This window comes from Gouania willdenowi, chromosome 14 (assembly GCF_900634775.1).
Source record: "Gouania willdenowi chromosome 14, fGouWil2.1, whole genome shotgun sequence".
In the NCBI taxonomy this organism is placed as follows: Eukaryota; Metazoa; Chordata; class Actinopteri; order Blenniiformes; family Gobiesocidae; genus Gouania; species Gouania willdenowi.
In genome coordinates this window covers 2,013,656-2,041,189 of record NC_041057.1, presented here as the reverse complement: position 1 = coordinate 2,041,189, position 27,534 = coordinate 2,013,656, and the positions used below count along the sequence as shown (strand labels likewise).

The following is a 27,534-nucleotide window of genomic DNA, read 5'->3' as shown; positions in this document are numbered from 1 at the left end:
TCTACCATGAATTAATATTGTTTAAGCATTAACACTCATTAATTCCTGCTTTCATTCCTTGCTGCATATACTGCAGCAACAATGTTGTTTTTTATCTGAATTATTGATGAATATTTTTACAGAATTATTCCTCATATGTGACGTAAGTTGCTCTCCACAGTTTCTCTGTGAATGTGATTGGTCTGACGCTGTAATCTCCTCCTCTGTCACAAGAGCGCGCACGTAGCCAGGCTGAAATCAACTCGCTTAAGTGACCATATCCTGCTTGGTAGTACAGCTCTACACTGACAGAAAATGTTTGGTTAAGTGAAGCTAACGGAGAGATATCAGGATATACTTATCCAGCTTCGTAGTACAGGCCCAAAAAGATAAAAATACAGAAAATGACAAAAAAATAAATAAAAAATACAGAAAATGACAAGAATACACAAAAAACGGATAAAATACACACAAAAACACACGATGTACAAATTGTTGACCGATATACACAGAAGATACTCCAAAAACATACAAAATTACAGAAAAATACACAAATCTGACAAAAAAAAAATACAACACAACCAAAAAAAATTGCAAAATCACATAAAATAAGAGCAAAAACATACAAAATGATTAAATTAAAGTTGCCCATCTCTGTCACTTTGGACCGTTTATTCTCTCCAACAGTGGAATATTAGCACTGCTGATTGTTCTGTGTTAACAGGCACTGCTGTACCGTAAATACTGTTTCTCACTGTCTGTGAAATCAAATAACTAGAGACAAATAACACAAATAACTCCATATGAAATAGTTTTTGACAGATATATCACTGCTGTGAATAACGCTCATCAGAAACTATATTCGCAGAAATATTTTGTTAAATAATGATACATTATGTAGCCTATATCTATATTGAATTAATATGTTTTATATTTTTTCCAAAAGAAAAAGATTCTTCTGAGAAATGTTTAATTTTTGTTCCAAAGCTACATATTATTTAAAGCCTATATCTGTGTGTATATTGGGATAAAAATGGAGAATGCAGGGGGCGTGTCTCTGGTCGATGAGATCACTATGATGTCATAAGCCCATTATTTAGTCAAAGGTTTGATTTAAATACAGAATGTACACATTATGGATATACACGCATAGCTATGACAGCATAGCCATTTAACCACTCCCACACGACCATGGTTTTCAAAATAAAATCCTTAATTACATTTTACATTTTATTTCATTCACACATTTGAATAATTTAATGACTTAAAAAGTAATTATCTTATCCAGTTATTGACGACGCTTTCACCGCCTTCTAGCAGGATTACGTCAAAAGTACTTCACAGATTTTGACAAAATTTTAACCAAAGATCGACCTTAGGTGGTGGAAGATTCCATTTAATTTTGGAGGGGATCCGGATCAATATATTGATTTTGGATCAGTTTCAAAAATAAAAACATCCCTAATTCTCATCATTGGCAAAAATTAAAAATTGTTTATCTCGGTTTGTAAATTATTACTAATTTATGTTGGATTGGTTAATCAATTATTTCACCAAGTTTCATCTTGATTGGATCTGGATTGCGCATTTCATCGCAATTTTTCTAAAAAAAAAAAAAAAATATATATATATATATATATATCTATATATATATATGGGGGCTGTCCATACATTGTGACCTACTGTATGGTTATTAATGCGAATATAAATTTCTTTCAAGCCTTTAAATTGTTAATTATTATGGTATTATGATTATTGATCCAGATAACTGACAATATCTGTAAAAAAGGAGATTTGGAGTTTGATGTATTTTGATCCTGGACGAGCCCCCGAGAGTGTTAATGTGAGATGTAACAAAGAAAACGTCAATAAAATATTATGATATCACTTGAACTATTTTATTCTGTATTATTGTTACTTTTTAAATTAAATATTACAATCCTTAAAGTTGTATTTTCTATTGAGTTGTACAGATATACTGTAGATCATAATAAAGATTGAAATATTTAAAATAATGACCTTTTTCTTCTCTTTTTGTTTCCATCCATCACTCCAGTGTAAACAAAACTATACAAGAGAAGAAATCCTCTCAATAATTAATAAAAACAACCACAACCGAGACGCGTTTTTAAAAAAAAATCACATCATCTTTTTAAAACCGTTTCTATTTTTGTTTCTCGTCACACTTTCCCCGATTGATCCAGAAAAGAAGAAAAGCCCATAAATAATGTCAATAATAACTGTAGAAGGATTTTCTCCAGTAGATGGAGCTCTCTTATACAGTGTAGATACAGATAAAATAAAATAAGATGAGATAAGATAGAGCTTTATTCTTCCCACGGTGGGAACATTAGTGTGGTTACGGCAGCAAGATGAGAAAAATAAAAATAAACTTGATACATTGGGAATAAATAAATAAAATATGAATAACAATGGTATTAATATTAAAATGATACTATATCAACAACAATAATAATAATAATCATTATAACATAAAGAACAGCAACAACATATGTGCATATTTACAATAACATTTATACACATACAAACATACAGTTAGTATAATATTAAATACAATATAAAATATATAATAATAATATATTATAATATATATAAACCTGGGGAATAAGCACTTAAAAATTTCAAAGTCAAGTTATTAACTGCATTTACAGATTTTCAAATGTTTTGATCCATTTTGTCGTATTAAATATTTAACTTTTACATTTTATTTTTAGTTTTAAATCAGTACTCAATTTTTTTTTCTAAACAACAAGGTATTCCTCTTCCAATCTTAATCAATCATATTACATTATTAATTATTTACATGCATTTTGACAACCAAATTTTAACAGTATTTACCATGTGTATAGTACTTGTGTCAAATTTTAACAAAGTAACAAATCAAATATTTATAAATATTCATGTTTACCACACTTTTTAAAGTTGTTAAAAGTAACTTTAAACTTTAAAATAATTCCAACAAGTTTATTTTCTATTTTAAATTAATATGTAAAGGTTTCATTTATTTGGACAACCTTTTTTTTCCTTGGGAAATTTACTTTGATATCCTGACATGTTTCGACTGTCAACTGCCAGTCTTACTCAGAGGCGTCTGCTGATTTAACAGTTTTAAAACAGGGCTTTTTTTTAAAAGTAATGTAGATGATTTGAAACTAGTTTTAACTATTTTATCTTTGTATTTCACATTAACCAAAACTAGTTTTAAATATGCAGTTAATAAGCTTAATATACAGTATCTTTCAATAAAACAAGTAGATCAAATACAATAAACATCACTTGTATTTCTGAATTACTTATTAAACAATAAACTATTACATATAAACTTTACAAATAATTGAACAAGAAATGCATTCAACTTACCGGTAAGTGCCCATGCTAACCAGTGTTGAAGTCCAACTTTCCAGATTACTTTTGAATGCACCGTCCAAGTAACAGTGTTTATATAAAATCTGTGGTTATATTTTGTGGCTCTTACCATGAGATGTTCATGTAAAGAATCTTTAACATTAAAGTTCAGAACTATTCACCGTAGGCTGTTAAACAAGCACAGGACAGGTTAGTGTCATCAAAAGAAGCAGGTGTGCAGGGAGTGGCTTCCACCTGGCCCCTCCCCTACTTAGCAGGAGGGAGGGGTTTGTGCATTTAGAGGGTACACTACGAAGCTAGATTACCCCTTATCACACTAACTTCCAGGATTTAATCAGTGTGTGCTGGACTACGAAGCTTGCTAATGACTTTCGGAGCTAAATCACCACGGTAACTTAGGCTGAACGACTGACCTGGTCAGGACCAGGTTTTGTTCTGGCTAGGTTTTTAACGAGTGCTAAAGTCCCACCTCCTGACCAATCAGATCTCTTAGAAAGCGAGCTGTCGAATAAAAGGTGACGTGCAAACACGTCACTGTGTGGATCTGATGTGACGCTGACAGGAGAGAGAATATTTAGACATTGATGTAATTCTTTCATTTACCGATGACATCATTTAGGAAACATATAGATTTATATCTGATGGACTGATAAAGTAAAATAAGTCAGCTGATAAAACCTGTGTGCAATGAGCACTTTCAAAACCATTCATTAATTAATGTATTCTGAGGTAATGTAATAAAATAAATATAAATATATTCTACCTTATGATGTAGGCTGATCTGTATGAACGCAGCTTCAGAGACACAGACAAGTTAAAAAAGTGAAACTGTTTATTCTCTGTTTATAATCTCACTAATTTAATCATTAACACTCAACAATTCCTGCATTAATTACTTTCTGCTTTCACTGCAGCAACAGTGTCGTTTTTGGTCTGAATTATGGATTTTAATTCTTCATATTTTTAAATAATTATTCCTCAATTGTGACGTTCTCCAGTTCCTGTGTGTGTGATTGGTCTGACGCTGTAATATCCTCCTCTGTCACTAGAGTGCGCCGGTTAACCAGACTGAAATCAACACGCTTCACTCAGCCTGTTGTTATCGTGCTTCATAGGACAACGTCTTTCTGACAGAGAATGTTTGGTTAAGTGAAGCCCACTAACGGAGATTAATCCAGGATATAATTATCTAGATTGATAGCACAGGCCCTTAGAATCACTTTCTTGTGGTTTTGTGTGTTTTTAGAGTCACATTGTGTGTGTTTTTGTTATTTTGTGCCTTTTCGTATGCATTTTTTGTCATTTTGTCAATGTTTCGTGTTTGTTACTTTTCTGTCATTCAGTGCGGCTGGAGCATGCTGTTATCATCAACTGACCTTTATTCCAGCCTCTCTCTCTCTCTCTGTGTGTGTGTGTGTGTGTGTGTGTGTGTGTGTGTGTGTGTGTGTGTGTGTGTGTGTGTGTAATTCCCATTCTTTGTTCCTGAACCACAGACACATTACCTCTGGGAGAGAAACAATCAGTAAATATTGCTTTATTTCACACTCATAATAAAAACCTCCATCAGCTCAGAGATAAACATCAGCTGCTGTTTTCTATTCGTCCATTAGAAACATCAGGCAGGAGTGGGAGCACAGCTGGACACATCTGTATCCCAACATTGCTGGTTTGGAACATAATGTGTGATTTTATAGTCAAAGGTTACACACATTTGATCAGCACGTGGCAGCCGACACCATGTAGGATATAAAAGTAACGATTACTAAATGGACGAGGTCATAGTTGAACATCACATATAGTGTCGTGCACTAAATATGTTTCATGAAATTTAAATATAATCAGATTAAAATTATTTTTTTTAAAAAATGCATTGACATCGCAATATCACAATGGCATATTTATTATATATGTATATATAAATGAAATAACAATGTGTTACGACCCAGTTTTGTAGACTCTCTTTACTACCACTGTGATGAAGTTATTGATTTTGTTTTGTTTGTTTTTAAGATATGCCATTTTAATATATCACTATAGAGGTAGATTTGTGTCTTTATTATTAAATAAAACAAAACACTTTAATCAAAAAAAAATTTTTGTTTGGGTTTAAAACACTTTTTTCTTGGATTAAAAACAATTTTTTTGATTGAAATAGTTTTTTTTTAAATGCAAATTGTTTTTTTATTCAATAGTTTTTGACTGAAGTGATTTTTTATTCCCTGAACACATCACCACTTGTCATTTTTTTCCGTATTTCTGTTCTCGTTTTAAATTATTAAAACTAAATAACCACATTGTTTATTTGTAGTTTTCTTTTGATTTGTTTTAAAAACTAGAATATTTACGTTGTCATTATGTGTATTTTTGTTGTTGTTTTGTGCTTTTGGAATCATATTTGTGTGTTTTTCTTTTATTTTGTATTTTTTTAAATAATCAGAATCAGAAATTCTTTATTAATCCCAGGAGGAAATTGCTTTAATAGTGTCCTTGTGTGTTTTTGGTGTAATTTATGCATTTTTTTGTTCTTTTGTGTATTTTTCTGTAAATGTGTAGTGGTCTTGTTTGTTTTTAGTGTCATTTTGTACATTTGATAATGTCCCTTACGTCTTTCTCCGTAATTTCATTGAATCATTTTGCATATTTTGTCCTATAGTGTATAGTTCTGTAATTCTGTGCATTATTGTTGTCCTTTGGGTCTTTTTCTGTAATTTTCTTTATTTTTTGAGTCATTTTGATGTTTTTTTTCTTGCTGTTGTGTTGTCACCTGTTCTCCACGTCTGCTGTAAATTCCAAAAAATGTCACATTGTGTGTTGTGAAGTGAGGTTAAATTTTCCAATTTCTTCTGATGCAACCAGTCAATGAAAACATGTGAATATCAGATTTGTAGAAATCACTTTATTTTACACAGAACAAAAGCCAAAACACATTTATTTATTTATTCCTGTGGTTAAAATATGAGAGTAATAACATTCATAGAGGCTTCATTTCACACAGATACAGATTTTATAATGCGTCAAAGTTACAAAGCTAATAACTACAATCCTCTAAACATATATATATATATAAAAACATTCACATACACATGATTGTAGCATCAATGAAAGAAGACGATGCAAATAAAAAAAAATGTAGAAAAATCCCTTCAACACTTCAGAGGTAAAGTTTTTTGAGGTAAAAGTATTCTTCATATCAGTAATGAATTATACACACTTTTATGTGATGAATAACAATCAGCAAAATACAACGTACGACTCAAGGAAATATTCTGTACATCAGTTTTCATGTGTCGTCATGGTTACAGGAAATAACAGAGACGTGGAACATTCTTAATTTTCAGTCAGAGATAAATCTCATTATGTGATGTTTTTATTTTATTTTCACAGCCAAACTCACTGAATCAGTGTTTTTATGCTTTATTAGTTCAGTCTGAGAATTACAGAATGCTTTTTTTGACAGTTTAGTTTCTGTTTTGAAGGAAATTTCTGTTCTTTTTTTTTTTAGCTGTGCTTTGAAATTTTTGCATGTTTCAGTCACTTTGATAAGACATGAGACTGTCTCTATCGTGTTCATCTAAAATATTATCTATTCATTGCTTATTGTTTACAGTTGAGTGTGAGATCTGCTGCAGATATATTTTAAAGAGTAACTAAAGCCCAAAAATGACTTTTTTCCCATTGAAATCAAATGTATGCATGAAATAATGTATTGATGCTGGTTCAACGCTCAATATTTTAGTCAAAGTATTTCAATTTGTCATATTTAGGTGTACAATTAGCATAGCTTGAAGTGTTTTGTTTTTGCTTTTTTTTGTCATCTGTAAATAATAATGTTCCTCCACAGCCTTACTATGTGCAATATTACTCAGTCCTCATTGTAAAACCCCACTTACCTCTTATTTATATATATTTTTCTTTATGTACTGTTAGCTTGACCAATATCTATTATTATTATTTATTATTTATTGTATTTTTACCATAGTTTTTCCTTTCTGTATTTGTATTTATTTAGCTTTCTTGTTTGCTTGCTCTTCGTGTTGTAATGTGTGAATTTCTCCACTGTGAGATAAAATAAAAGATAATCTAATCTAATCTAATCTAATCTAATCTAATCTAATCTAATCTAATCTAATCTAAAATGTCAGAGTGACTGCCCTCTATGGGTTGAAACCAGGCTATTACAGTAGAACTTTGCTATTGGCTGAGAACAAGATTCTGTGATGTCATTAGACCATTGTGCGTCACTGTTAGCTCCGCCCCTTTAAAAAAACTATCACCTGTGGACTCTACAATCTGTGGTGAGTCGGTTGGACTGGGAGAATTGTGAATAGAGAGATATAGTGAGTATTGATTAGCTAGTTAGCATAGCATAGATTGTTCTTTGTCGATTTTATAGTACAGAGTGGGCGTGTCTTAACTGCTCATAATCAAAGCATTTTTTTAATTCCCTCCCTTAGTGGCAGGTCAGGAGATAGCAGGGAGTTTATTTACACCTTAAAGCTGCAGTATATAAAATTGTGAGACTTGTATAGAAACAATCACACTCACCCGACCCTCCCTGTTTTTAAACCTCTGGTCCCTTACCGATATTCTGGTAAATGCTCCAACTGTGGAGTAACACCCAAAACAGCTCATGGAGTAGAAAGATCTCTGATTGGCTGAAATCTAGTGTCATGTTCCTGGATTTCTAAAGCCTAGATGTAAAGCTAAGAGAAGAAGAGATTCACTACCCTCTTATTGTAAAAGTTCAGAAGCAAAAGAATGTGAGAGATCGTTGTCTTTCATGTATTCATCCTGCAGAAAGTTGTGATCATTATCAGGAAGTTAAAGCTGCAGTACGTAGAATAGGTAGGCTTGTGTGTAATCAACAACACTCCACCCTCTCCTCCCTGTTTCGATACCTATGGTCCCTTACTGGTATCCTGGTGAACGCTCCAAACTGTGGAGCTCTTAGTGACTGTTTTCTCCATAGAGACTAGTGACAAATGTAGGGACTTCATCTTGTGTTATTGGAGAGTTTTCTGGTGTTTTAGAGACTCTGGTATGACTCAACGTACGCACAGACTGAAAGCGGATCGTGCGCAGTCCGCCCCACATACCGAGTCAGAGGGACATCCGCAGAGTCCGTTCCACGTTTGTTCCTGTTGCTTCTCCACGTCGGTCTTCCTTTTTCCTCTTGCTTTGCCGTGTAACTGTTGTGTCTGGAACGTCCGCTATTACACTTTTACTATCAATGGTACGTGAACACGTCTGACTTCAGTCGAGCAGCCGATAGTAACGCCCAAAACAGCTCATGCAGCACTGTTTCTAGAAAGATCTGATGGGCTGAAACCTAGCGTCGTGCTCCAGGATTTCTAAAGCCTAAATATGAAGCTAAGAAAAGAAGAGGTTCACTATTCTATCAGAACTTGTTGGATCACAATATGCTCAAAGGTGATTATGACTTTTTGACCAAATTCCGCCAAAAAAAAAACTTACATACTGCAGCTTTAAGTAGGCATAGGTTAATTTGGAGCAAGATCTAGCATCTCCCAGATTTTTTTATTTGATTGAATCCAGCGCCTAATTTAATTTTTTTTTCAGCACCTCATTTGCTTTTAGGTATTTTGATTAAATGTGTAAGTATTATATTTGTACATCTGTGTCTTTTATTGAGTTGAAATCACTGGAAATTTCATTGTACACACAAAATTTAATGTAGAAACGGAGCGAGGAAGAGCGCTCAGAGGGCTGCTGCATCGAGGGGGCTGATCACTTCTTCTCCAGCCGTACGTTTACAGAACTTATCACAGACAGCGCCGCTTTTACGGTTTAAATGATCAACTTATGGAGTTACTAAAGGATGAGTTCACCCAGAATGTATTGGCTTATTCAAGCAGTTAATCGCTTTCATTTTGTCCCGGTAAGTGGAGGAAGTGTACAGCCCTCCCGCTGCAGCCGTCTCTCTGTAGCAGGCTGTTTTTCAACTATCAAATCACGCAAGTCGCGTCATTTACATTGATTTTGAATGTAATCTAGTCGCTTCAGTCGCGAGTTAAATGTTTGTAAAAATGTAGTATTTGTGTGTTTTTGCGTTCTGAACGTTAAATGTCCTTTGTGGCTAAAGTAGCGGTGATTTAGCGCTGAAACATGGCAGATTTAACAGCCGTCACTCAGAGTGAGAGACGAATGCTCCGTAACGGCCGATTATCCGTGCTTCTTTAACACTGATTCATCATTCTTTTATTAAACATTTAGGTTAATTGGTTGTTTTTGTTCATATTAATGGCTCATTTCGTTAGCAAAAGGCGCTTTAAAAAATGTATTCCGTGACATTTTTGTCTCTCTCCTACTGACGGAACAACACGCCTGATGATTTACAGATGAAGCACTGTAAGTAGGATATTAAATCTAAATAGTGCAGAGGTTGATTCTGTGTTTGGCAGTAGATGGTTTGGTGGTGTGATGTGTTGTGGTTTAACTGGACACCCAGCTGTGAGAGGTGGTCTTCACCCTTTGGGGGAACCCGTGAGGAGCTGCTGCAGCGTCAAAGTTAAAGTCCAGTCCTCCTCCGTCCATCAGCGTGTCGTGAAGAACCGACTCCAGGTCGCACTCAAACCTCTCGATGTAGACGTTGTCCAGGTCGCTGGGGAGCCGCTCCGCATGGAGGGAGCGTGTGTGGTGAGGGCTGAAGTCCTGGAAGCTGTAGCTGGCTGAGAGGTCATTAGAGCGTGCACGATGCGTGTGCGTGCACGTCCTCAGACAGCTGGTGGGAGGACTGCTCAGTCTGGTCATAGGAACCATGGAACCCTGGCTCTGGATGGTCTGAGGACCCACATTAGGACCTGAGTGACCCTGAGGAGAAGTGGTCCACTGGTCTGCATTAGGGCGTCCTACTGGGGGGAGGCGGTGGTACACGGGAGGAGGGCACCTCCCTCTGCCCAGATCAGACGCCAGCGCGTCTCTGGGTGGGACCACGTCTGCACTCAGCAGCTCTTTGAGGAACCCAGGAGGGCGGACATAAGGGGGGTAGCTGGGCTTGGTCTCGGGGAGGGTCTCCATGAAGGTCATCCTCACTGGACCCAACATGAGTTTATGGTAGTCAGGGGGGCCGCGCGCCAACCCAGAGGAGCGGTACGGACCGTTAGCTTTAGGGGAACGTGAAGAGTCTGAACCCAGAAGGTTGAGGTTATCTAGAAGATTCTCCATGACGGGGTTGTCGGTGCGACGCTGGCCCACAGACCCAGTCACTTCAGACAGACTGGGAAAGGTCCCCACACCTCCTCCTGGGTACATCACATGACCTTCAGACTCCACCACATCATCCTGCTCAGAGGAGAAAGGTGAGCGGTGACCGCTAAGGGTGCTAGCGTCAGAGCTGGTGCGAGTTCTGAAACAACTCCAGGATTCCATGTCTTCGTTACTGTGGGAGTTTGGGCTTCCCAGTCCCAACCAGTTGGAGAACTGGGAACCAGGACTTGATGATCCTTTATCTGCTGCCTCCTGAAGAGTCATCTATGGTCAGGAAACAAATGATTGTCAGTTAGGAGCAGTAGGGCTGTGCGTTGACATGAATCTGATGATACAATGCAAGATTTGCATGTCACAATACGATATATCTCGATACTAAACAATGCGATATATCGTGATATCAGCTACAAAGTTCGGTAAACCTTTATGCTGCATTCAAACCAAACGCCGTTCATCTACTCTACATTATCCAGAGAGTGTTTTTCATCCCGGGAAAACGTCCGCCGTGCGTAAAGCTTCAAAATGCGCCGCACAGGAGGCGCGGGACGCATAGCGGGACCTCTAGACGCTCCTAGAAGCACGTCCACCGTATATTGTCTATGTTTGGATGTGTTTGGTGTGAATGGGCCATTATTTGTTCTGACATTACGCTGTCATTGTGATGACATAACACCTGACATTAGCATGAACAAGGTGTCATGAAGTCATTAAGTGTCGTTTGTTACCATGTTAACATTTAACATTTAGATTTAAACATTTATTTATTTAATATAGTATTTTTTCTTACACCCTTAGTTAGCAGTTAGCATTTAGCATCATCTGCATGTGCTGTGGTACCTTCTTCTTGGCGGCTCGTCCTCTGCTCTTGACAAACTTGTTGCTGTTGTCCATGGACGCCGCTCTGCGTCGAGGAGACTTTCCATTCTTTCCTCCGTCAGGGTTCAACATCCACCACGAGCTTTTACCTGTTCCTTCGTTTTGAATACGTACAAAACGACTGTGCAGCGACAGGTTGTGTCTGATGGAGTTCTGAATGAAAAAGGAGAGAATATCATTATTATTATAGCTTTTATGTTACTAATGAAAAACGAATGATTATGAGACACAGACACAGGCTACAATGGCCTCATGTAAAGGACTTTCAATAACTATAAAGAACCATATATACAGTATATACTGTATATATGTGTGTTTATTCTAATTGCTGGTTTGAGCATTTATAGCCTCTTTCTTGTTGTTTTGTGTTTTTAAAGTCACATTGTCTGTGTTTATGTCATTTTGTGCATTTTTGTTGTAGTTTTGTGTGATTTTTCAAGTATTTCAGAATATCCTTCTGTTGCTCTTTGTAGTTTTGTTGTTGTTTTGTATATTTACTGTATTTTTCCATGCTTTTGGAGTCATTTTGTGCATTTCTATTATTGTTATGGGTTTTAAGAGTCATTTTTTGTGTATTTTGTTGTCATTTTGTGTATTTGTCTCTTGTTTTGTGCATATTTTTCTGTCAATTTTTGTTTGTAGAGTCATTTTGTTCATTTTTGTTGTCTTTTTGTGTTTTTTTGTTGTCATTTTTGCTCTTCTTCTGTATGTGTTTTGAGTAATTTTGTGCAGTTTTGTTGTTACTTTGAGTTTTTGGAATCATTCAGTCCAACTTCTTGAAATACAATTTGTGGAGGTTTTTATTTTGAGGGCTGAGGCGTGTACACATTAGGGTGTAACTGGGGGGGGGCAGTAGACACAGAGTTCAGAGGGATGCAAACACACACACACACACACACACATAAAGAAGCTTCTGCAGGCAGTGTTGGGGTCAATGTTGGGTGCACCTCTGTCAGCGTGCAGCAAAGCAACGCCCCCCCCCCACCACCACCACCACCGCCTTTAAATAAGACTTCCTGTCAGAGGACATCCTGCACAGGAAGGATGAAGGAGAGGAAACTTTAAGGTGGAGTCAGAAACACTCATCTCTTTCACATTCTCTCTTTCCTCTCTCTGTGACTGAAGCTGCAAACGAGTATCATCATCATCATCATCATCATCATCATCATCATCATCATCATAAACTTTGAGGGGTTCTCAACCTTAGGGTTGGGAGACACTGGGAGGGGACCTCCAGATGCCTTCAAGAAACTAACAATATTTTTTGAACAATTTTCTGCAACTACACCAAACTTTCCATATTTAATCCTGTTTTAACACTTTTTATTGCCATATTTTTGCTCCTTTTAATACATTTTTGCTACATTACTCCCATTTGACCAATTTCAATGCCTTTTCTGTACATTTTTTCCACTTTTAAGACATGTTCAGCACTTATAAACCATTTCCACCACTTTTCCACCTAATGTCACATATGTTGACCCATTATTGTCACTTTTAACCTATTTTTACCATATTTCATGATCATTTTTGTCAAATTAACCACATTCACAAATTGCCAGTTGAAACTAATTGCTCCTCTTTTGCAATTTCTGCTACTTTTAAATTAGGTTGAAGCTAATATTGACACTTTGGACTCTTTTTACCACTTTCTGTTTTTGTTCACTCTAATTTGTAACTTTTAAACCAATTTCAGTGTTGTTTAAAATCCCATTTCACCACTTTTGGTCACTTTGAAACAATTTTATTTGTGATTAAAACCAGGATTTCCATCTTTAAGATGAATATAATAATAATAATAAACGTTCCTGGATAACAGTGGATATTATTCAGATGAATAAATAAATGTGGTTATCACAGATTCATAGAACAATAGACCATCATTTTACTGACTTTATGGATGGACCCCAAAAATCTCTCCCCTTTATTCCCCCTTATAGATGGTCCTGTCTCCAATGTTCATGTCTGTGTTCAACCACCTTCAGCTACAGTGGGGGTCCCTGCTCTCTAAGACCTTTATTTTGGGGGGTACCGGTGGTCTAAGAAGGTTGAGAACTACTGCCCCAGCCAATGGGATGGATGCTGGTATGCTAATGTGTGTCGCCTGTGATTAGCCCTGCATGGCTGGGCCTCCTGTGGATAATCCAGAGCTCACCTCAGCCCACAGTGAACAAAGGACCTCAACGCTAAACGTCTTTCACTAACGCATCGCAATGATCCCACGATTCAGTGACTGTAGAGCATGTGCATGTGCATGTGCATGTGCATGTGCATGTGCATGTGCATGTGCACCTGTAGCTGCACTGAAGCTCATTTGTAAATCTATTGGCTGGAGCTGTTCCCAGGCACAGATTAGAACCATCCATATGGAACACTTAAAGCAGCGACACAACAAGCATTATAATACCACACTGAGGCACAAAGATGTTGGTTTACACTGGATGACAAACTAGACCAGGGGGTCCAACTCATTTTAGTTCAGGGGCCAAATATGGAACAGTTTGATCTCAAGTGAGCCACAGGTTTTAAGCAGAAAAACTACATTTTTGTCCCTAGTTTGCACCTCTACGTATACATAAAAGACAAAATATTTAAGAAACCGACAATATCTAAGCCTTAAGTGACAGATATCAGTCCCAACAGATACATTTTGTTACAAATTTCTATTTATTTAAGGTAAATAATATGTCGTAATTTGAAGAGAATTTAAGGATTTTGTAGTAATTTTGAGTTTTTCAACAGTTTAACATTAAAGCATGACTGCATTCATGTGATATAAGAACTAGGAAAACTGTCATGTTTTCTCTGTCATTTTTATTTTCTTCTACGGGACGAAATGGATGCTCCAAAGTGCCAACTTTGGCCCCCGGACCATGAGTTTGACACACGTGATGGAGAGCCTCTGATTTTCCTTCTTGATTTTAAAAATCAGGTCCAACATGACCTGAAAATGCATGTTTGGGGAAAATATCACACATTTACATTAATCCTATTCAACATCCTTTACTACATGTAACTGATTAAGTAGTAATAATGTGATCCTGTGACTGTGTGTTTTTTAATGTGCTGATTCAGATTATTTATGAACGCATTCAAATGTGAAAAGGCTTTTGGTGTCATTTTGTCCATTTCTATTATTATTTTGGGTTGCTGGAGTTTATTTTGTGGCCTTTTGAGTATTTTTTGAGTCATTTTTTGCATATTTTTCTGTGATTTTATATGTTTGTAGAGTCATTGTGTTTATATTTGTTCATCTTTTTGGTTTTTGTTGTAATTTTATGCATTTTTGTAGTTTTAGAGTTATTTTCTAATATTTCTGTTGTCCTTTTGTGGTTTTTTTTCCTGTCATTTTGTATGTTTTTAAAATTATTTTGTGCATTTATGTTGTTTTGTGTTTTTTGAGTCATTTTTTAATATTTGTGTTGTCCTTTTGTGTGTTTTTGGAGTCATTTTGAGATTTTCTGTAGTTGTTTTGGATTCTTGGAGTAATTTTTGTGTATTTTAATATCCTTTTGTGTATTTTGTTAGTGATTTTGTGCATATTTTTCCATAATTTCCAAAGTTTGTGGAGTCATTTTAATTATTTTCACATTGTTTGTGTTTTTGGAGTCATTTTTAAAAAACGTTTTGTCTTTTTGTGTTTTTTCTGCCATTGTGAGTATTTTTGGGGTCATTTTGTGTGTTCACTTTGAGGCCGCATGTGGCCCCCGAGCCAACAGTTGCCTATGTTTGATTTATTTGGAAGCCTCCACATACGAGGCCGGTCTGAAAAACAGATGCTGTGGGTTTAACACACGTATTTGTTAAGAAAGATAAAGTTATGCAACCTTTCTTTTGTCTGACGTCAAATAATTGAGTGCGACAATGTTATCAAAATATTGTTTTTTTTGTTGTCGCTGCCAAAAGTCTTTCTGAAAAGCACAAAATGGGGATTTACGTAAAAGCAATTGTCCTTGTCTCACATTACCAGTGAAGAAAGGAAGTTCACTCATCTCGCTGCCAATAATCACAGAAAGGGTCAACTGCAGCATTACAAGAAAAACATTGCATTCTGGGTAATAGTACAGGCCACAGTGTTGATTTGACCAACAAAAAAATTAAATAAAATCACTGTTTGATTACTGAATTGCGTGTTGCGTGCTCTATTGTGTAATGCTACAATGCTAACAGTTAGCTGTCAGTAAATAAACATTTTTTAAATGTCTTCATGCTACAAAGTTTAGATCTCTGCAGTGAAACAGTGAGAGTTTAAACCACTTCCTGTGCACTGCTCCCTCTGCACAAAATACATTCATTTAAATCTGTCAAAGTCATGTGACATGTGACCCCCCCCAAAACTAATCCCCAAAATAAGTATTAAAAAAGTTGGTTACAACAAAAGCACAAAACGAAACAACAAAATTATATAAAAAAGACACCAAAATAACCATTAAAACACACAAAAACACTACAAATACACACCAACTACACAAAGTGGTGAAAAAAAATACACAATATCACAACAAAATGCACAAACTGTCTGCAAAAGCACCAAATGTAACAACAAATACACACAAAACAACTCCAAATACACACAAAACTACGCAAAGTTGCTGAAAAATACACAAAATGCACAAGATGACAACAAAGACACACAAAAGAGCCACTGAAACACACAAAAACACTCCAAATACACACAAAATGTCAACAAAATTACAAAAAATGACAGAAAAATACACTATAAAAACACACTAAATTACTAAATTAGTAAGAAAACTACACAAAAAGACAACCTATTACATATATTTTATATATATTATCATTGTGTTACATGAAACGGTTTTGACATTATTAATAAAATGTTGGTTTATCGGTGCCCGTAAAACAAACTTTCCCGCCAGCATGTAAAGTTAAACACGATTTTTCACATTAAAAGCATGTCATATTTTGCGTTGCCATGGATACGGATTTCTTTTGACTTCCTTTTGTTTCAGGACATTTCTTTGACCCGCTCTGCCTCTCTCTGATATATTTTGCATAATAGATGAGAGGCCCGGCTCTTTGAATGCCACAGTGTGTGTGTGTGTGTGTAGTTCCTGATTTATCCCTGCAGGCAGGGAAGGAGGACAATGCACACACACACATGCCATGGATTCCTTGGACTCACACGTGCACACAGCAGACTGTACACAGCCTCAGCTGATGAGAGGCCCCGCCCCCTCACGGCGCCTCCCTTTCTTCGTGGCGTTACTCAAAGGTTTGGATGGGGGCCCCTTAAGTTCAGGGCAGGCCCCTCTTTTTCAGCCCTGCCATCCAAAGTCTAACGGATGGTATTTAGTCAGGTTTTTCCTCCTTTGTGTCGTTTTGATGCTGTCACTTCTTTTCAGGCTCGTTCCGTGTCCTCAAACCCACTTCACAAATTACTGCTGAGAAACCATTTATATGACCTGGTTTTCACTAACGGCACAGAGTGAACTCACTTTTATCTTTCACCACCAGAATGTTTCTAAACCTCACATTTCTATCGTTTATACGTTTCTCTTTTGTTTTCTTTCCCTAACCAGATGATTTAAAGGCTAATAAACATCCTGAAACTGTACCAAACATGCATAATATTCACTATTGTCATTCATTTCATGTTTATACACAGCACACATTAACTGAAACAAGATCACGCTGGATTTGATGTCCAGCCGTTAGCTACACATGCTAAAGCTAATGTTTTACAGTGAAAAATATGATGGAAATGTACAATATTGTTCCAAAACATGTTTTGTAGATATTTCATTTCAGAAGGTGAAGCCCATCACATCGCCTTACGTTACGTTAGATTTGTGCAAAAATTTACTACATTTTCCGTCATTTTGTGTGCACTTGTTTTCTGTTTTGATCATTTTTTTGTGTTTTTTTTTCTTCTTTTCCATGTTGTTTTGTGTGTTTTTGGAGTCATTTTGTCTATTTTATGTCATATTTGTAGTCGTGTATTTTCTGATTAATTCTTAATTTTGTTCATTTTTGGTTTCATATTGTGTATTTGGAGTCATTTTGTACATTTTTTGTCACTTTATGTATTTTTGTTTGTTTTTTGGATTCATTTTATGGATTTTTCTCATCATTTGGTGTACTTTTCTGTGCGCTTATTTTTGTTTTGTGTTTCTAATGACATTTGGAGTGTTTTTGGAGTCATTTTCTGTATTTTTCTATCTTGTGTATTTTTGTAGTCATGTCTTTTCTGAGTATTTCTAATTATGCCCATTTTTGTTACCATATGTATTTGGAGCCATGGACTTTGTGTATTTTTGTTGTAATGTGTGGATTTTAGGGATGTAACGATTCACTCAACTCCCGATACGATTCGATTCATGATACTAAGTTCACGTCAGATATTTGTTTGGATCAGCAGAGGGCGCTAGTAACCCAGTGGTCGGTTGGTTATTCTAGCAGCGAAGAAGAGATGCTATGCTAGCAGACAGAGCTAATAGAAAAACGTGACTTTTACAGATATTCACGTAATATTACAAATATTCTTTCGGTGCTAAAGGGGTAAGGAATCACTTATGAACATGTTTAAGAGTAGAAGGCGACCAGAAAAAAAGTAGTAGCAGATTCTGCCCGCCGCGTACACTGCTGGACAAGAGAAGGGATAAATATATATGCGATTCAATTTTCAAAGTATCGATGTCAATCGTGATACCTATGAATCGATTTTTAACTGCCATACGATTCATCGTTACATCCCCAGTGGATTTTGATTAATTTTGTGTCTTTCTGAAGTCATTTTGTGTACTTTTCTCTCATTTTGTGTGCACTTGTTGTTGTGCTGTGTATTTTTCTGTCATTTTGTGTATTTCTGGTGCCGTGTCTTTTCTCAGTAACTCTAGTTTGGTCAATTTTTGTGTATTTTTGTTGTCGTTTTGTGTTATTTTTCTGTCACTTTATGTAACTTTGTTGTTGAAATGTGCTTTTTGGGATTTTTGCAGTCATTTTTCTGTAATTTTCTCTCATTTGGTGTGCGCTTGTTGTCGTTTTGTGTGTTTTTTGAGTCATTTTGAGGGACAAACAGAATTAAAATAATCAATATCTGATCTGGATGTTCAAACCACGCTGACATCCAGCTTTTCTCTCTCTGTCACTAAGTCACGCTCGTGTCCAAAGGATCCAAACGTGCACATAAAGGCCAAAGTGTTTCACCTAAAGAGTGAAATGGAATAAAAAAAGGGACGTCACAGAGAACTTGGTGATCCGTAGAAGCTCCTCCCCTTTTTCCAGGGCTGACCTCAGTGTTTTTCAGGGTGTGGATGTTAACACATGGCAATGTTTTCCATCGGCTTGGCAGGAAATGCATCACGGTTCAGTGTTGGGGGGGGGTTGTTTTTTTAACAGGAAGGTGTAAAAATAACCTTTAGACACTGCAGTTCCATGGACAGGCGGACATGCGGGCCTTTAGGAACGTCAGAGTTGTAATAGCAATTATGACATAATAGAAATTGCTATTGTAATTGAAAAAAACATGTTGCTGTTGTAATCCTAATTGAATTGCAATTGAGTTCGGATAATTGACCTTGTAGTTGTAATTTGCATGAACATTCTATAAAAAACGTACAACTTAATTAAACCACGTTACAGTTCTACGGCTTACAAATAATTATTAAAATATTACGATTTCATGTCAGTTCTCTTTAGGATCATTTTACCATTTAAAAAAATAATAATAATCTAGGGGTATATATATTTATTTATATATGTATATATATATATATTTATTTATATACACCCACATTAAAACTAATATTTTTATTGATTAGGAAGCCTAACAAGGTAATCAAAGAGATGAGAAACAAATTGCATGATAGATAATATTTTATTATAATATTTTGTGTATTTTACAGCTGATTCAAAACTGACCTGTTAGCATTAGAGATGCTAACAGAAAGCTAACACACGCGGAGAGTTACGTTTGTGTATTTTTGTTGTCATTTTGTCTATTTTCAGTCCAGATAACTGACATGGGAATCATACAAGAACTGTCATTTATAATTTCATTAAACGCAAACCCGTGGAACATGTTACAGTTCTATGTCTTACACATACGTCAACCTTTCCCGCTACCTGTTAGTTCTGTTATTTTATCATTTTTAAATATGAATTAATGGCTATACTGACAGAAAAAAAGGCTCAGACGCCCACATTAAAAACATTAATACCAATATTTTCATTGATTAGGAAGCTGTATATTGATAATAACTGACCCGTTAGCATTAGAGATGCTAACAGAAAGCTAACAAGAAAAAGGTCATGTTTCATTGGCTTATTTATTAAAGGCTCAGTAATTGTAATTAATTGTAATTGACTTTCAGGGGAAAAATTATAATTGTAATATTAATGGTAATTGGAAATAATGCAGGTCAACATAATTGCAACTGAGTTGTAATTGAAGATGGATAATTGAACACGTAATTGTAACTTTAAAATGTAATTGACCCCAACACTGATGCAAATTCATGTGTTGGAAAACATTCTGATGATTGATGACGTGTAATTACTCGCCATGTGAGCGAAGCTTTGCTAACATGTTCAGCTAACGCTCAAAGAGAGAGGAGGAGGAGGAAGAGGAAGTGAGGGGATGAAGAGCAGCGATCCCTTTCTCCGAGCAACTGCATCCGCTGAGGAAACTCACAGATATGAAAGCACGACTCAGGAATGAGGAATGGAGGATGTTCTGACGTTGTTCCTCATATTCCACACACACACACACACACACACACACACACACACACACACACACACACACACACACACACACACACACACACACACACACACACACACACATTGTGTGGCCTCCTGTTATTGTCAAAGAGGGGGACACCAAGAGCTCATCTCGCACAATCTTTAAAGTGATCCTCTTTTGTTTTTACTAATGTGTCCTAAAATCTTCTAAATGTACTTATTAGTAGATCTATGTCTAATAAAACACATTATTATGAACCATATTCATTTAATTACCTTTTAAAAATAGAACTACTTTACAGTTTTAGAGCCTGTATTCCTCCATCTTGAAATCATGTGATTGATGATGTCACACGGCCCCACTGCCTGTAAACATCCCATTGTTTTCTATTGGAGTGAAACATTCAGCCTGATTATTAGATCATTTAGTAGCTTTTTACATCATTTAGTAGCTTTTTAGATTATTTAGCAGCTTTTGGTTGATCTGAATAACCAGGAACAGTTAAAGATGTCGATGTACGCCTATTTTGTTTACAGAAAGAAGATAAAAACAATTGTGAACTGAAAAATAATCTACGACTGCAGGGGGCGCACAAACCCTGAGGATAGAAGTCCTTCAACAGTCTGATTTACTCGCTAACTTCAGCTACCAGAGCGTGTTAGCGCACTGAGCTCTTCTTCTCTGCTTCTTTGTCTACTACCAAACCTCAGATTTGGAACTGTCGCCCCCTGTGGTCACAGATGTTTCTCAGGTTACAACAGTTTTTTATCCTCTTTCTGTAAACAAAAGAGTTTACATCGACATCTTTAACTTTTATTGATTATTTAAAGCAGTGATTCTCAACTGGTCTCACATTTTCCCACGGTCATTAAATTGTGACCCTTTTTTTTTTTAAAGAATTCAACCACAAATTAATTTTTTCTCAATTAGCTGTTGAAAACACACGTATATAATCTTTTTTTAAAACATACATCTATATATTTTCCTGTGTAACATGCATTTCACAGCATGCCTGTCAAAAGAAAAGTTTCTTTCAAAATAAAAGACAAGTCCAACATGAGAGACATTAAGTATTAATTTATTTTTGACCAGCTGTCCGTGACCCGCCCAGTACAGGTCCACGACCCACTTTTGGGTCCCGACCCACCAGTTGAGAATCACTGATTTAGATCAACCGAAAGTTGTTATTTTGATTTAAAAAACTTCTAAATGATGTAAAAATCAGGTTGAATGTTTCACTCCAATAGAAAACAATGGATGTTTACAGGCAGTGGGGCCCTGTGACATCATCAGTCACATGATTTCAAGATGGAGGAACACAGGCTCTAAAACTGTAAAGTAGTCCCATTTTTAAAAGGTAATTAAATGAATATGGTTCATAATAATGTGTTTGTTGGACAAAGATAATTTAAACATTTTAGGCCACATTAGTAAAAACAAAGTGCTTTAGGTTTGCGTGTGTGAATCAGAGGGAAAATGTTTTGATTTAGCAGCAGAAGCTACACCTGGGATGAAGCTTTTTAAAATAGGAATGTTGAACAATAGGGATCTGATGGAGGTCTCCCACAGGCATTTCCTGACTACCATGAGATGACGTCTGTTAAGAATGCAGAGGTTATCCCGGAAAAGGCTGCAAAGAATAATTAAAAATCCCAACTTAGAGCAGTGGGAGCGACGATTAGGATTTATTTTCCTTTGCTGTTGCTCACAAAATAATCAAGTTTAACACCTTTTAAATTATATTATATTATGTATTAAAACTGATCATTTTTACCAGATAAACACACATTCTAGGTCTCAGGGATCAATTCATTTTCTGGACAGAAAAAAAAGAAATTTCTTCTCTAAAGTTCGTTTTGAGCTCCACTGTAAACACTCGCTGATTGGCATTGTTGGTAAAGTTTGGTGCACTGCATTGTGGGATGTGGAGTTTAAACTGGCAAATAATGGACATGACAAATCATGAATGTGGTTAAATTGGCAACAAATATCATAAAATATGATGAAAAGAGGTTAAAAGTGACAGTAATGGTTTAATATATGTGACATTAGGTGGAAAAGTGGTGGAAAGGGTTTATAAGTGCTGAACATGTCTGGAAAGTGTAAAAAATGTGCAGAAAAGATGATGAAATTTGATGTAGAAGTGTCAGAAATGGGAGAAATGTAGCAAAAATACATTAAAAGGAGCAAAAATGTGGCAAGAAAAAGTGATGAAAATAGGCAAAAACAGACTCAAGTTGTTAAAAAATATTCTTAGTTTCCTAAGGGACATGGCGACCCCCTCCCAGTGTCTCGCGACCACAAATGGGGTCCAAACCCCAAGGTTGAGAACCCCTGATGGAGGTAGGATCATTCTTCAGATTTTCATCCTCTTTGCAGGAAACAGGGCAATATATGGAGAGTTAAGATATGTCGAGATTATTTTGGTTGTAAATAAAATGACTATCGTCTATAATATGGATATATTGTTATTTCATAGCTTATTTTTAATTAAAATACACATTTTAGAAGTCGCTGCTTTCACTATTTCTCAGAATATTAAAGCTCCATAGAGGGATTGCCTTCATCTAAACCAGTGTTTCTCAATGGGGGTACGTGTACCCCTATGGGTACATGATGACACTACAGGGGGTACTAGAGAGAGAGAGAGAGAGAGAGAGAGTGGAAAATGAACAAATGAAAGCATTAAAAATATGGAGTTTTATAATGTTTACTTTTAGTTCAAAATTATAATCATACTAAAAATTACCATCAACACAACAACAAAAACACACAAAATAAGAGAAAAAAAATTACTAGATAAAAAAAATAACATACAACAACAAAATACATACAGTAAAATGACACCAAGAAGAGACTAAGAGAGAAATATACTATTACTAGCAACACACAAAACACCAATAAATGAGAGAAAAATACACAAAATCACTACAAAATATAGAAAAATAACAGAGAAACAACATCAAAAACACACACTGAGAGAAAATAAATTAAATAATACCAACAATACGCAAAATGACACCAAAAAACACAAAGAATTATGATAGAAAGGATTTTGATGAAAACATGCAGTAAAGTCAGTCTTGATTCCACATCATGCAGGAAATGACTGTAAATTATAAAATAAAGTAAATGTAAACACTAAATACTGTTTCTTTCCACTTATTTACAAAATGCAATTCTTTAAAAAGTGTGTTATCACTTATTCATTACATCATTATGATTTATAGATGTTTTTTCACAGAATTCTGAGCAAAATGTTCTCGTCGGACAAACGTGGTACGGTGATTCAGGCCCGTAATCAAATTGTTCGAGGAATAATCGTAATTTACATTGAAGTAGCTTTGAAACGATATATCACACGACTATGTTCCCATAAATTTAGAAATTACTGGAAATGAGGGGTGGGACCCGAGCCCCAATTCAAAAATGGGGCTCTCAGCGTTGATGTGTCCACATCCATAGATTATAACTACAACATTCAGCACGAATAACAAAGGAGAAGTGATTTTAACTAGTGTACACAAGAAGAAGTGAGGACCTAATAAAATATCGGGATATAAATGTTGGTCCAAACCGCTGTCCAGCCCTAGTGAGAGGGTGGGGTACCTTCCATCCTGCTGAGCTGTTGCTGTCTCCTTTATCCTGGAAGTAAGGCACCGTGTGGACCATCCAGTCGTAGATCTGGGCCAGGGTGAGTCTGTGTTCAGAGGAACTCTCTATGGCTTTAGTGATCAGGTCTGCATAGGACAGGTTCCCCCACGCGTTTCCTCCGGGACGAGCTGCTCTTCCTCTGGGGCCCCGCTGTGGCCCCGGGGGCTGCTGGAGGCTCTGAGGATGAGGAGGATGGAGGAGAGAACAGGTCTGGTTCTCACGGTCCTCCTCCAGCAGACCCAGGCTGATGAACTCTCCGCTGGATCCGGACTCAGGCTGCACCGAAGGGGCCGGGGAGGAGGTGTCTGATCCGGGGGGGTCCACCGGCTCCGGGCCCCGCAGGGGCCACGTGCAGGAGCGGGGCCGGGGGACCGGCTCAAAGTCCGGGTCTATTTCTAACCGGCTGTGCCTGAGCCATGCTGGGTCACACACACACACACACACACACACTTTACACTTAACACACACACACACTGTCACATAGAGTCAGATGTTCCCACGCCCTGCATAGATGACAGTTTCTACAGTAACTGTAACAGCAGAGATCATAGGAGGATTTAACCTGAACTCTGCCGCTCACACACTTTTAAACTACCACAGGGTTGCCAGAATCTGACTGACAAACCGACAGGAAAACCCGCCCACTTCAATAAAAAACAGTCCTAAAACTCACACAAACACACACACACACACACACACACACACACACACACACACACACACACACACACACACACACACACACACACCACACACACACACACACAACGTTAAAACTGTACAAATACATGTATAAATGCACAAAAAAGCAAACCAACCAAACTACACTAACAAAGAAAATGTGTATTTATTTTAAACCCCTGTCACAACAAACACACGTTAAAAATGGAGAAAAATAGAGTTATAAATGCACAATAAAGCACACAACTGAAACTAAACAGTCAGAGAACCAAACATGTATTTATTTGTTTATTTATATTTCTTAGTTGTTTTTATCTTTATTTTTTACCTGTTCAATTTAAATATTATAAAACACAGCTGTAGCATAATTTAGTTCCACATAACTTATTATATTTCATGTGAGATTTTGGTTACCAACCGGAAACGCGCCAACTTGGCAACACAGAGGAGCAGCGCGGACACCGGTGATGCCTTCAAGGACCTCTCACCGCCTCCAAAAACACAACATCACAAAATCACGATTCACTAGCTTTAGCTCCGCCTCTGAACTGTTGGAAATACACAATCATTGATCAATAATTCAGTACTAATGTGAAATTATCATAAAAAGCTACAAAAATGAAATATTGCAGACTTTATTTTGATATTTGAAAAGTCCGTGTGAACGCCCTCTGTCGCTTTAAATCAGGTAAAACATCAATTATACTTTTTTGTGTATTTATGTTAGTTTTGTGGTTTTTTTTGTTTTGTTTTTTTAATTCATTTTGTCTATATTTGGTGCCAATTTTGGTTTTGGAGTAATTTTGTATATTTTTATTGTCTTTTGTGCCTCTTGGATTTATTTTGTGTATATTTGGATTATTTTGTGTATATTTGGATTATTTCTGTAGATTTGTTGCCTTTTGTGTGTTTTGTAATCATTTTGTCCATTTTTATGGTGGCATTTTGTGTATTTTTCTTGTCATTTGTGTATTTTGGTAATATTTTCTGTATTTTGGGTAAAATTATGTCAATATCTGCCACCTTTTCTGCATTTTGTTGTGTTTTGTACACTTTTAATGTTATTTTGTGTATGTTTGTTTGGAGTCATTTTGTGCATTTTTGTTGATTTTTATAAATTGTTGGTATTCTGTGTATTTTTGTTTTTGTGTGTCCTTGGAGCCATTTTATATATTTTTTCTTGTTATTTTGTGTGTATTTGTATTGTTTAGTGTATTTTGTATTATTGTGGATAAATTATGTCTATATTTGCCACTTTTTGTGTGTCTTGGGAGTCATTTTGTGTATTTTTTCTTGTCATTGTCCATATTCATTTTGTGTATTATTGTTACCAGTTTGTGTTTTTTGGATTCATTCTGTTTATATGTGTTGCCAGTTTGCGGTTATTAGGAGGTCATTTTGTGCATTTTGATGATTTGTATATCTTTGTGGTATTCTGTGTATTTTGTTGGCATTTTGTTTATCTTTGGAGAGTCATTTTGTGTATTTTGTCTTGTCATTTGTGAATTATTTTGTGTATTTTGGATGAATAATGTCTATATTGGTCCACCTTTTGTGGTGTCTTTGGAAGTCATTTTGTGTATTTTTTGTTACTGTTTTTAATGTTTTGGATTCATATTTGTTGACATTTGGGTAATTGAAGTCATTTGTATATTTTTCCGTCTGCATTTTCTGCATTTTTGGATTAATTTTGTGTGTATTTGGATTATGTTGGTTCATTGTAGAGTTTTCTGGTATTTTGTGTATTTCTGGTAACATTTTGTGTTTTTGTTTTTCTTGTCATGTGAGTATTTTGGATACATTTTGTCTATATTTGTCACCTTTTGTGTGTCTGTTGAGTCATTATTATACTATTATGAGTCATATTTGTATTCATATTGTGTATTTTTCTCACTTTTGTTTTTTGATTAATTTGTATATATTTGTTACCAAACTAGATTATTTGAGTCATTTTGCATTATTTTGTTTTTGTTTGTGTGTTTTTAAAACATTTTGTGCAAATTTTTTTTCTTGTCATTTGTGTATTTTTGTATTATTTTGGATAAACTATGTCTATATTTGTCACCTTTAGTCTGTGTTTGGAGTCATTTTGTGTATTTTTTGTATACTTTTAATGTACATTTGTTGCCCTTTTGTTCATCTCTGGAGTCACTTTTACATTGGAGCCCATGTGTGAACTAACCTGATGCCTCAATACTTATTGAAGCTGACAAGTGATCACATTCAAATTACTGTATATAAAAAGGAAAGGGGCTTTTTTTTTTAAATTATGAATGAAAATAATGAATAATTGTGCTTGGAGTTAAATAACGATACATTCAGATAGAGTTTTTTAAAGGTTTAAAGTGGATTCGTTAAGTGTATTAATCCCAGTCTGGATGTACAGACTGTTATTAGATGAATAACTCTCAGCTGTAATCCTGTGAAGTGCTAAATATTTGTACCCAGGTGTCTTTCCACAACAACATTCTTTTCGTATATTTAATGTGCTTTTCCAACATCTTATCATGCCAACGGCTGCTGTTTAAGGAAAAGGGAACAAACAGTGGAAATGAGGCCCTTTGAAACATCAGCGTGTCACTTTCCACTTTGTACAACAGTTTGTGTAAGACGTGTTTTTAGACGTGATGGCATCACTGAGGCACATTGTTAGGAGCTTGTTTAACTTTTAAAGCACTTCCTTAGTAGGAGCACAGAGTTCATATTGTGTTTGTAAAGCTTCAACAACACTTTGAGTCATGACTCAGGTTTGTAGGCCAGCCTAAAAACGTCTTTGAATTGATTCTGTGTGGAAAAGAGAAAAGTCAGAAAACTACCAATCGATAAAAATTACTATTAATTATTAAAAATGTTGGCAACACATTTTTTCATTGATTTGCTGCATCGTGCGATTTGTCACTGACTGTGACGCAGAAACGTTTAATTCACCTGCAGAGATTTGTGTGCGTGCACAAATGTTTGTGTGCGTGTACCATAATTATTTGTATGTGTGCACCACAGGTGTTTTGTGTACCATGAGA

General features: G+C 36.0%; 1 protein-coding gene across 1 annotated transcript; it reads right to left on the bottom strand.

The window, feature by feature from the left end:
* Positions 1–6,637: 6,637 nt before the first annotated feature.
* Positions 6,638–24,319, bottom strand: LOC114475974 (forkhead box protein O1-A-like; the record flags this gene model as incomplete). The annotated part of the gene is given in 5 exon segments (XM_028467203.1): positions 6,638–10,857; positions 11,431–11,622; positions 23,789–23,947; positions 23,949–24,037; positions 24,040–24,319. Coding segments are annotated over 5 exon segments (1,758 nt in total), but the record flags the coding sequence as incomplete, so codon positions are not given.
* Positions 24,320–27,534: the final 3,215 nt, after the last annotated feature.